The following is a 12,839-nucleotide window of genomic DNA, read 5'->3' on the forward strand; positions in this document are numbered from 1 at the left end:
GTGCTTCTCTCTATACCTCTCTATACCTCAGTTTCTCTTCAAATTCGTACTCTGCGACCGCAATGAAATTATGTAGAGTGCACATCGAAAAACAAGAGACAAGAAAGCCGTGATTTGATGTAGCTTCTTTTATTTTCCTGAATCCAATATTTGACAAGGGTTGCAATAATTCAAAGATAGTGTTTATTCGTACAATTGTCCATTTAGCCTCCCAAGTGCCTAGAACATGGCTCTGTATGACCTCTCCTTGTTCAAATAATGTACTCCTTGGTTTCCTCTCTCCTCACATTGTTTCCTCCATGCATCTTTGGTGGGAGGAAAAGGGAAACAAATGATACAATTAAGAGGAACAGTCAGTAGTTAATTGATGAAATACATCATGATGATTGGGGTGTAGACAGGTGTGTTTCTTAGCTGAAAGTTGTCAGTCTGTAGAGGCCAGTGCAGCGCTGGTTTCTGGCTCAGTTAAAATTATAGCTTCAGCCGCAAAAAAAAAGTAACACTAAATCAAACTTGTTCATTTTGCTCACTACTCCTATAGGCACAGGCTCTCATATCCTCACTAGTCAACAGCTACTGACCTTTCACTTTTAGCTGAAGAGCAATGAAAGCTATTATCTGTGACCAAACACATTTTCTCGTTGGGTGTGCTACACATTAATTGTCTCTTGAGGGTCTATAGGATATGTTATGTCATGAAAAATGATTATGTTTGAATGATTCACCCACTGAGATTCCTAGTTGCCAATTAGGCAGAAAGAGCAGTGAGATTCACAAGCTGCGGTCCTTCAATTTGACACACTTTCTGACTAAAAGTTGTATAACAGTGTACTATAGGCCAGTGGTTCTCAAACTTTTTCATGTCAAGGACCCCCAAATTGACACTTATTAGCCTACGGACCCCCATTTCAAAAGATAAGCCAGGGACCCCCATAAGAGAAGATTTTTTACGGCTCTAGCAGTGATTCTCAACCATTTTAATTTCAAGGACCCCCAGTTTGACATGCATTAGGGCTACAGACCCCCATTTAATGGCATTTCTATCACTTGGACCGCAATTTATATTGTAAAATCTATGTTAATTTAACTCTGAGAGTGTACAAATGGAACCAAATGGACCCGTTACTCAGAGTTACAGACCCATAAGGGTCCATTTGGTGCCTAATCAATCATTTAGCTGGAGACCCCCTGGAACTCCCTCAAGGACCCCTGGGGGTCCCCGGACCCCACTTTGAGAACCAATGCTATAGGCAGAGTCACTCCCATGCAGGCTTCAGCCTGTGGGAGTGCTGCTGCAGCTCAATTGATGGCCATTCTGCAGGCTAACAGTTATAGGGTTAGAATGGAGCTCAAATAGCTTTACTATTGCCCGTGTTCTCCCTCTATTGTGCTAGCCAAGGTCTGAGGAAGCCTCACCCTGACATGTAGATAATGCACAGATTACATATTATTCACATTATTACATATTCTGTATGTACAGGACTCTGTAGCCACTTCTAGAGCAGAGCTTCATTAGGGTTGCTGTCGGTCAGAAACCTCTTATCTCCATATTTGCTTTAGGAACTCAGTGCTATCCAGTCCAATCCAATCCACTTTATTTATATAGCACATTTTACAACTCAAGGTTTCTAAAGTGCTGCACAGAAAATCGAAAGCCAAAGACACTGGGTAAGCTAAAATAAATGAAAAACAACAGCAAAAACACACAGCAAAATAACAAAATAAACAACAAAAGGAGACACGTCACTGAAAAATACAAGACTCAGCAGCGTCAGCAGACAGCGAAATAAAACATAAACCACAGAAACTCTCAAACGGGACCGAAAGCCAAGGTTTAAAGGTATAAAGCTACTGAGTTCAGCTGGGATACTTTGCGGTAGGACCGGGCAATTAACCAAACATATCGAAACCGATATTTAGAACCAATAACAGACTTAATCTTGCTCATGTGGGTAAATCAAAGTATTTTTTTTCTTACATATCAACAAATCAACTCAAAAAAAATCGAATAGATTTGTCATAATCAACTAAATCGATCATCACTTAACCCTGTATTATACTTCGTTGTACAATGGTGGCGTTCGAAAATTGCATCGCCACACGTGAGGTTGTAGATCTGTGATTTTCATTATTCGTTTTCATAATTGTTCACTAATAGTAATAGTAGTGATATTGATTTGAAGTCATATCGCACTTTGTGGTTCCTGGGAAGGATGCAAGGACTTGCATCTTCATTGATAAGGAGGACAGTAGCTCATTGAAGAGATATCATTGCTTCCCCCATCAGCTCTGGTTTATGAGATAGTACAACAGAATGAGAGATAGGTTAGAGATTAGGATAACACGATGTGACACAGGTCGCACCGACTGGACTTGATTAAAAACGGAGGACGTCACAACTATGTGGAATGCTCACCAAGTGCTGAAAGTGGAATTAACCCATTAATACCGGGAACGTGTCTGTGTCATTTTAAGATTTCATTCTTTTTTTGAAAAATCTTGAAAATATGTGCAAATATTTGAATGTATATATTTTTAAAGAGAACATTAGTAAAACATTTTGTTCTAGGGACCCCCAGGAGCTAAGATTTGAGTTAAAAATGTTAAAAATATATGTATTCAAAGATTTGCACATAATGTCCAAGATTTTACAAAAATCGTGGACCGAGTGCCGCACAGAGTGCCGCGCTACAAACTTGTAGATCTGCTATTTTTTAATAGCCCAAATGTAAAATAATGGTTGTAACTATAAAAATCTAAAATGACACAGCATGCGTTCCCGGATTAAATGGGTTGAATGGAAAAACCTGCATATCGCACGCTCACCAACTTTCATATCACTTGTCACCTAAAGACTCCTTAAAACCCCCTGAGTGGTACGGCTCTGTCACCCAGCTCCTCCTGCACCCACCTCATGCTGGCCTGATTGGACTATTGATTAATGACTGGTTAAATGTTTAAAAATAGCCCCACGGGGGAGCAGAGATGGATGAGGAAGCTGTGCGAGGCCAAGCCTTTTGTCTGGCCATCTGCCATTGAGAACAGAATGTGACAAAATACACACATGAAGTCTTCCTTTCTTTGTTCATACGTACATTATGAACCTTTGTGTGCCTGTTCTTTCTTTCTTTCTTTCTTTCTTTCTTTCTCTCTTTCTTTCTTTCTTTCTTTCTTTTCTCCTTAAGCCCCTATTAGGGCTGTCACGATTGTGACATTTTACTCAACGATTAGTTGTCTCTCAAATAATTGCGATTAACGATTTAATTGTGTTTCTGTCGTTGAACATTATGAATAAAATTTACATTTCCGTTTGGCCTTTAGGTTTCGTAAAAAAGGTGCACAGGGCAGACAAATAATTTACATAATTTAATAACTTTATATCAAAAGTTCTACAGTTGAATGGAAAGCCTCGATTATTCACACTAGTTGCGATTATCTCAAATAATCACGATCATGCAATGATTGTGACATAGTCTCGCGTTACCAGACTGTTAATCTCTCAAGAACAGATTCCGACCTGCGGTGGAATCTGTCGGAGCGGTTCGTCCTAACCAGTGCGCATTGGCTAAAAGTGGGCGTGCCTTCAGATCAGGAAGTGGGCCGCGCTTTACCCAATCAAATGTAGTGGGCGGGATTCACGTGTCCATCCACCATGATCCACCCTCCCCCCCTCGAAACTAGCCGAAACTAATTTAACAATAGCGTCCTCGGAGCGGACAAAACCACGGAAAGATATTCACATTTTAAATTACTCTTTCATCATAGAAACAAGTGGGCTTATAACCAAAACCATCCATGTTCTCTGGGAGAAGTGGTGTTAGTGTTCCGTGTAGAAATATTGTTAGTGGGAATGAAAACATGGTCGCACCAACCGGAAGTGATGCGCCATAGGCAGACATGAAACCGGTGTTTCCCTGCGCTCTAGTCTAACATTATACTCCTGCCAGACTCCACAGAATATCAGAAAAGCAGAGGTCGCTGTTTTTCATTTTCTGTGGGGTCTGGCTACGCGAGACTACCAGACTGTTGCCTCCCACAATTTTCAAATGTTTCCGGCATACAGTCTGGGACTCGGAAGCTCTGATCATGATTAGAATATAAACCGGATGTGGAGCCTCCTCTCCATTTCCGTTTCGTCTTTACAGTCGCACAAATTTATCCTAATATAAATACAAATCATCTAAGTATACATAGCTTGCTGCTTAGCAGAAATGGAAATTAAAAAGTAAAGTGTAAAGATTTTTTAAAAGATATTTTCGTGAACGGAAGTGCCAGTTTCCTCTCTCGGATTTCGGGAGTTGTAGTTCCAGACTCTATATAGCATTCAGAGATTGTGGAATAGTTGTCTGGCTACGCGAGACTAATTGTGACAGGACGTCCTACTCACATCCACCCAGTAGAACTAAATGGATGCGTGTGTATGGGAAGTGCTCCGTTTTCGCTGCCAGTAAGCCGCTGTGAGTCACAGATGCAGTGCTTCCTGGTTGATGCTACATTGTGTCCGTCGCCCGTGGCTCGGCAGTAAACACACACACATCCAGCACACTGTGGGCTTTCTGTGGGAAATGCTGTTCCAATATGTGTTCTTCTTCTTGGCACCTGTCTGCCAAGTAGTAGAGGCTGCTTCTCTTTTTCTGCTCGTCAGCAGTTGGCTAATCTCTCAAGACAGATTCAGAGCTCCGCAGCTGAATGTGTCGTTGAAACTACCGTTACAACGTGTAGAGTTTGTTGTTGGTAGGAATGAAAACAACGACGCACCACAGGAAGAGGAGGGATGAAGGCGAGTGAACGGGCCGACATCCGGTCTCAACACCCGATCGCGGGTGGTGCCCCCGGAGGCAAATTTAAAGGAATATATTTTAAAAAAAATGCCGATTGGCAGTTCGCTAACCACTTAAACCCCAGCACGATCGTCTATTTCCTGTGAAAGTTTTCCCCACAATAACAGAAAACAGAAGAGACACTAGTAGCGAGCCCCGAGGTACTCCGGTCCACCATATAGGGTTTAAGTGGCCATCAGGACATTGCAAGTGGGCCCCCAAATAATTGTCAAAAACACGAAGATTCCATTTCAAGCGCAAAAGCGTTCGCGGCCCACCCATCAGGCCACTTAACGGCTGCCCTATGTTTCGATATAGCCTGCATGCCCACCTCTACCAGGGAGTTGCCCATGCAGTGTGAAATCACTTTCTTACCGTTTTCAAAAGCACTTTGAAGTGAGGAGGAGAGCCATTTGGTGCTTCGCTTCTTCAATCTCGATTTTCCCAGCTGGGGATTCGACCTGACAAGCCTTCAGTTACACGCTCGTCTGTCTAACCATTAGGGCTACCGCTGGCCTGAAAGACACTGGCAATAATGAAGAAGAATGGGTCTGGGCATTTAAGCTCCAGAGTGGGGGAGGGATAATTGTCGAACGGCAACCCAACCCAGGCCCTTCTGCCTCTGCAGCCTCCCGGCCAGAGCCCGTAATCCTGTTATCCTGCACACTGGAACTTTGGGTCAATACCCGTCCACACCCTTCCTCGTCTCAGCCCCCGGCCAGCCAGCCGGCTCGCGGCTACAGATGCCCATTTTCGGCACTCTTAATTCAACAGGGATACATTTGTTCCTGTATGGGTCGATGGCAGAGCCACTACGGCGAGGTGTGTGTGTGTGTGTGTGTGTGTGTGTGTGTGTGTGTGTGTGTGTGTGTGTGTGTGTGTGTGTGTGTGTGTGTGTGTGTGTGTGTGTGTGTGTGTGTGTGTGTGTGTGTGTGTGTGTGTGTGTGTGTGTGTGTGTGTGTGTGTGTGTGTGTGCGTGCGTGCGTGCGTGCGTGCGTGCGTGTGTTATGCTGTACATGATACTGTACCTCTCACTGTGCAGCTATCAACTCCATTTAGTCATGCACTTTTTAGCTTGATGATGACAAACTGAAATCCCAGACAGACCCGAACGAACCACAGTTAGGGAATCGGTTAGTCATTATGCACTGTTGCTGTGCTACTGCTGCTATGAGTATAGAACGGTGTTGTTTTGAGGCAGTGTTTTGTGTGACAATGGTGTCTGAAGGTTAATTTCCCCCAGTCACACTTTATGGACAGAATTTGAACCACTCCCAGTCCCTTCAGGCCCTGGGCTCAGGCAACCACAGGCTACCGATAATGGACGAAAGAGCTCGTTTATGGCAAATGTCATACAATGAAATGCCTCAGCTGTAAAGTCTCGATCCCTTGCCACCGACACTTTGGTCATTTCCGGCACTTTTATTTCGCTGTCGTGTCTTGTATGCTGTCTGTAGCGTCGATATATTGTCAGCAGTGTCCCGTTTCATAACATGTTTTTTTTTTGCAGTGAATGTATGTTACCCCTCCCACCCCCCAAAGTTCACGCTCCGAAAGAGCCACAACCCTGGTACCTTATTGTACCATTAACACAAAGGACAATATAAACAAGTCAAAAAATAAATACAAAAATTACAAAAAAAATAAATAAAGTATACACAGTAGGATATATATATATGATTAAAGAAGGATTTAAATTGAATTAAAAAGTAATAATCCGTTTCATAACATGTTTGAAGTTAGGTGGAAAAATGCCCTTACAAGTATAACTCCAGGGACGTGCACAGATAGACTCTAGGTGGTGCCAGAGCACCTGCCCTTTGCCCTCTTGACCAGAAGTGCCCTTTTGAAAAAAGGGCACAGCAGGGGTCTTCAACAGGGGGTCCGGGACCCCTAGGGGGTCCTCAGAGTTACTACAGGGGGTCCGCCAAATCTTTATGTGATATGATTTTTCTTTTTACCATAACCACTCGAAACCTAGCATCCCTTTTCTGAGGAGAACTTTAGCCAAAAATAGCAGATCTACAAGCCCACAACGCCTCGCACTGCGAGGCGTTGTGGGCTTGTGGATCGGCTATTTTTGGCAAAGAGGTATAGGTGTAGAGGGAAAAAAAGAGCAGACCAAGTAAACAAAAAAAGTATAATTTACTTGAGCACCTGCCCCTCAAAATATCTGTGCACGCCACTGTATAACTCTGACACACTGTGGCATGGCTGATGCCGGCCTTATCGTCCTTTAGGTGAGCTGAGCTCATGCTAGCTTGGCGTCAGTCGTGTCTGTCTTAGCTCTGCGCTAATATCCTGTGTGCTGGCTAAGTGGGGAGCGTAGCTGGGGCAAGGCTCGATTTAATTAACTGTGACCTGCTTCCGTACTCTGCTGTACTGTATACTTCACTGCACTGCACTGCCTGGTTCGATGACGTTTGATGCTACAACGAAGTGAACAGAGCTTTATTCCCAAATGCTATTAGTTTAGGGGGGAAATATTGTGCACTGCTCAATATTTAAAAAAATAAAGAAAATGCCATGTCACTATACTGTGCAGTATATATTCTAAATTACTTTTTCATTCTGCAAGTATGAACAGGGAAAACTGTCGCGCCCTTATTTGTCCTTTGTTCAGGGTTGACTGCAGGTGCGGTGGTCTCAAAAACATAAAGGAGAGCTGGCAGAAAAAGACTCGCTCTCTGCATAAAATATTAAAGAAAACACCTTCGACAGAGACTTATAAAGTGTTCTGTGCTCATAGTGTGGGGTGAATAAAATTAGCAACCGTTCTTTAATATTGAGTCCTATGTTGGATAATGGTAACACAGACACAGTCCTTGTTTAAAAGGAGGTGTCACCATCTTCACTACTTTAACCCTGAAGGAGTGGATGTTGTGTGTCCAATTTACCTTTCTCCCAGCGGACCAGTTGCCTCCAAACTTGCCACAAATGGGCCTGGCCTTTGAACCGTCTACTTTTCCCTCTTGCAATGTTCACACAGTGGGTACACTTTCCATTTTTGACCCATATTTTGAACTCGAGAGAGCCAGCCCGCGCTGACCAGTAGTTCAATGAATGCCAGTCTGCCTTTCAGTAACCGCATGCAGTCACACAAACAAAACCCTTTTTTGTTCAGTTAAGCAGTACTTCTTTGAAAACCCTTTTTTTGTTCATAGTGAAGCAGTACTTTTTTGAAAAGCCTTTTTTGTTCAAGTTAGCTGTACTTATTTGAAACCCCTTTGTGTACAAACAAAACAGCGTTTGTATAAGAAGTGCCACTTACAAACACTAGGTTTCTAATAAAAACTGCTGAAGTTATTATCTATTTTTAAGACATATATAATAGAGAATTTCATTTTAATCTTATAACAATTAAACTAATAATTGTATAATTTGACTATTGTATCACACCGCTGACAAGGTCGTCAGACAGGAGAGGGGTAAACTGTGTAGTTTGGCCCATTCATCAATCAAATAAACAATTCATGTTTTGTCAGTTATTTGGGGGCTCACTTGCAATACCCTCATGGCCCAACCAGTGGTCCCCGGCCCACAGGTTGAGAACCACTGGCATAAGCTGTAGTTAGCCCTTCATCATCAGGCTGCATGTAGGGCGCTTGGAGAATTGATCTTGGTAAAAAATGAAGTCAACAGAATATATCAGGATGTTGTGTTTATTTTCCAGCAGTCAAATTGCAATGATACGAGTGGATGCCTGTGCTTGGCTTAACCCATTAAGGCCTGGAACTGTGTCATTTTTAGATTTGAGCTAAAAAGCATTATTTTACACTTTGGGCTATTCAAAAATAGCAGATATACAAGCTCATAGCGCGGCACCGAGTGCCGTGCTACGAGCTTGTAGATCTGCTATTTTTGAAAAATCGTGAAAATGTGTGCAAATCTTTGAATACATATATTTTTAAAGCGAACGTTTTTAACTCAAATCTTTGCTTCTGGGGGGTCCCTGGAACAAAATATTTTGATGGGGGTCCGCGGTCAAATACATATCATTCTGGGGGTCATTGACACGAAAAAGATTGAGCACCACTGATATAGAAACATACGTTTTTCAGAATACTGTTGAGATTTAGGAGACATGTAGAATCGGCTTCAGGTCTCAATGGCTTAAGAGTGACATGAACACAAAATAACTATTTTATGGCAGAATAGCAGAAGGTTTGACATTTAAAGGAGAGCCTCCGGTATAACGTCTTCATGTTGTTGTTTCTTTCTCACCGGGGAAATAGAGAGAGAAATAATTGAAGAAAACAATGGAGAGAGATACAGGGCTGGATGGTTGGATGGGTGGGGGGGGGGGGGGGGTTTATGTCACAGACATATAGTCGCTGTTGGGGCAGAAACCTCATATCTACAGATTTCATATTTTTTATGTTTTTTCATAAATCGATGCCCTAAATCAGTGGTTCTCAAACTTTTTCATGTCAAGGACCCCCAAATTGACCCTTAATAGCCCGCGGACCCCCATTTCAAAAGATATGACAGGGACCCCCATAAGAGAAGATTTTTTTTACGGCTCTAGCAGTGATTCTCAACCATTTTAATTTCAAGGACCCCCAGTTTGACATTCATTATGGCTACAGACCCCCATTTAATGGCATTTCTATCACTTGGACCGCAATTTATATTGTAAAATCTATGTCAATTTAACTCTGAGAGGAACCAAATGGACCCTAACGGGTCCATTTGGTTCCATTTGTACACTCTCAGAGTTACAGACCCATAAGGGTCCATTTGGTGCCTAATCTATCATTTAGCTGGGGACCCCCTGGAACACCCTCAAGGACCCCTGGGGGTCCCTGGACCCCACTTTGAGAACCAATGCCCTAAATTTGTCGCACAGGAGTGTCGTGAAAAAGTACCAAAATTAGCCGATCTACAAGCTTGCAATGCGTTGTGGTGAGAGTTTGTAGATCAGTTATTTTTGAAGAAAGATTAAGTGAAAGTGGTTAAGTCTGTCTGTGGGCTTTAATATTAAACCAATATGGAAGGTATTAACAAGAGCTTGTGACTAAGATAATAATAACTACATTGGTTCCATTGGAACACAGGTTTTTTTCCCCCCATTTTCTGAAAAGTAACTGTTTTGGACATACAAGGTTTCCATCTGACAGCGACGATATGTATCCAATAGAGAGACATGCAGGGAAGCTGCAAACCCACACTTCAGCTGATGTTTTTCATCCAGGAATCCTCTAGTGACAGCCCATCTACAACACAAACACACACACAATCACACACACACAAGCACGCACGTGCGCTCACACACACACACACACACACACACACACACACACACACACACACACACACACACACACACACACACACACACACACACACACCACAGTCACTTAAGCCCATGCAATATTTTCTTTATTGGCTGGTATTTCCAATGGGAGCCATTGATTTGGAAGGAGGCAGAGAGAGGGACATGACGCACACACACAGACGTGTGAATGTTGTCCATTACTGCTGTAAAGTTAATGTAGCTAGGCTTCTTCTTCTTCTTCTTCTTCTTCTTATGAACCCTAGCCCCCCCCCCCCCTTGACTGCGGGCGAACGTTCAGTAAGAATAGCCGATCTACAAGGTCACTTCTAAGCTTGTAGATTGGCTATTCTAGAAAAGATATTTGGTGTAGAGGGGAAAAAGGAGGGGGCCTTGTATAGACCCCTGGGGGATACCGTGTATCTCCAATTCTCCATATTGCAACTTTTTATTTTATTTTTCATAAATTGATGTCTTACTTCATCACAAGAATGTCACACAAAAGTAGTGAAAATAGCCGATTGTGTTGTGAGCTTGTAGATCGGCTATTTTCACTATTTTATATGATTTTCAAATAGTAAAAAAGGAACGGTTTTGGAAATCCAAGGTTTCCACCCGACAGCAATGATATATGCTTTAAGTGTTTAAGCCCTCTTTCCTCAACCCTACAAACAGGGTTATCTGTCTACCTACTCTACCAACAAAATGTACCTGTGTGTTATTTAATGCTGTTTATATCATGTACTTTCAGTTTGAACTTGCATTACTAATGGATGCCACTTTAAATCAATTGAACCCTTGTTTACATTAGTCCAGCATTTCCTTTCTGATATAAACCACAAGTGAATGATCCTTTCCCCATTTGTGTGTGTGTGTGTGTGTGTGTGTGTGTGTGTGTGTGTGTGTGTGTGTGTGTGTGTGTGTGTGTGTGTGTGTGTGTGTGTGTGTGTGTGTGTGTGTGTGTGTGTGTGTGTGTGTGTGTGTGTGTGTGTGTGTGTGTGTGTGTGTGTGTGTGGTGTGTGTGTGTGTGTGTGTGTAGGCCAACGATGCCTCAGGGAACACGTGGAACTGGCTTTACTTCATACCCTTGATTATCATCGGTTCGTTCTTCATGCTCAACCTGGTGCTGGGAGTCCTGTCTGGGTGAGTGCACGTTGCGCAGTACATACCACTGTTTTGCAAGTACAAGTACATTTAAGTCTCAAGTCTCTGCTCTCAAGTCCCGAGTCAAGTACCAAATCAAGACAGGCACGTTCCAAGTAAAGTCCAAGTCCTAAACTTTGTGTTTCGAGTCCCAAACGAGTCCTAAGCTTTTTGTATAGGTCAGGGGTCTTCAACAGGGGGTCCGGGACCCCTAGGGGGTCCTCAGAGCTACTACAGGGGGCCCGCCAAATCTTTGTGTGATATGATATATATTTTTTACCTTAATCACTTGAACCCTAGCATCCCTTTTCCGAGGAGAACTTTAGACAAAAAATAGCAGATCTACAAGCTCACAACGGAGGCGTTGTGAGCTTGTAGATCGGCTATTTTTGGGCAAAGAGGTGTTTGGTGTAGAGGGAAAAAAGACCAAACAACAAAAAAAGGTAAATCTGAAACACAATTTTATACAATATAGAGAGGGTCCCTGCTTCAACTCTCTCTCAGCTAGGGGGTCCTTGGGCTGAAAAGGTTGAAGACCCCTGGTATAGGTATCAAGTGACTTGAAAAGACTTGGAAGTCAAGTCAAGTCACGAGTCATTGGCGTTGAAGTCGAGTCCAAGTATCTTTTGGATTTGATCAAGTAAGTCTAAAGTCATCAAATTTGTGACTTGAGTCCAAGTCGAGCAAGTCCACACCTCTGGTACATACAGCATTGTTTCGCAAACGTTTCCATGTCAAGGACCCCCATTTTGGTATGCATATTAGGCCACAGACCCCCCTGTAACTCTTGAGATTGCGCAAATGGAACCAAATGGACCCGTGAGGGTCATTTGGTTCCATTTGCGCACTCTCAGAGTTACAGACCGGTACGGTAAAGGTCCATCTGGTTCCTAACTATCAATCATTTAGTTGGAGACCCTGGAACCAGGGGGTCCCCGGACCCCACTTTGAGGACCAAATTGTGTCAAATTGACATGTTTATATTAATGTGTAGTTGTACTGTATGTCCGTGCATGGATGACATAAAACGTGATCGTAACCCTATAGGCCTTCCACACAGCCCCCTTGAACATTTAATTTGAGAAGCTTTTGTTTTTTCAGTCCATGTTGAGATTTCAGTCAATTTCTCATATTATTTGGACTGCCCTAGGTTTAAAATCGGATTGTTCACTTTCAGTTTCATGTTAGTTCATGATGATAATGTTGTACTACAAATACAATGGATGTGTATGCTTTGAGGCTATCCCCACTTGGATGTATTTTCATGTCATGCAGTTTCCCTTGCTCATAATGGGAAACCCAGCATGAATGATGGTACTGTAACACATGTGACACCCAGTGATCCTTATCTGTTTTCCATCCTTAACCACTCAAACCCTCTATACTCTCTATCCTTTCTTTCTTTCTTTCTTTTTCCTTACTTTATTCAGCGAAGCCCATTGGGAGCAAGCTCTCTTTTTCAAGGACGCCCTGATAACAGCATATAAAACACTTACATAATGAAGAACAATAACAAACATTTGAATCACATTACAACAAGAAAAAAAAGCGGACCAAGTACATAGCCGACCTCGCTCAAGTTTACTAAGTGCAGAGGGTTT

The 12,839-nt window shown here is 42.7% G+C and overlaps 1 protein-coding gene across 1 annotated transcript in view; it reads left to right on the forward strand.

The window, feature by feature from the left end:
* Positions 1 to 12,839, forward strand: part of cacna1ba (calcium channel, voltage-dependent, N type, alpha 1B subunit, a) — a gene marked incomplete at its 3' end in the record, with an annotated part of 165,251 nt that overhangs the window by 61,158 nt on the left and 91,254 nt on the right. Inside the window, 1 exon segment of the mRNA XM_084056021.1 lies at positions 11,135 to 11,238. Within this exon segment, the coding sequence (XP_083912147.1) occupies positions 11,135 to 11,238 (104 nt within the window).

The sequence above is a fragment of the Gymnoscopelus microlampas genome (assembly GCF_963454915.1).
Source record: "Gymnoscopelus microlampas genome assembly, chromosome: 4".
Classification (NCBI taxonomy): domain Eukaryota; kingdom Metazoa; phylum Chordata; class Actinopteri; order Myctophiformes; family Myctophidae; genus Gymnoscopelus; species Gymnoscopelus microlampas.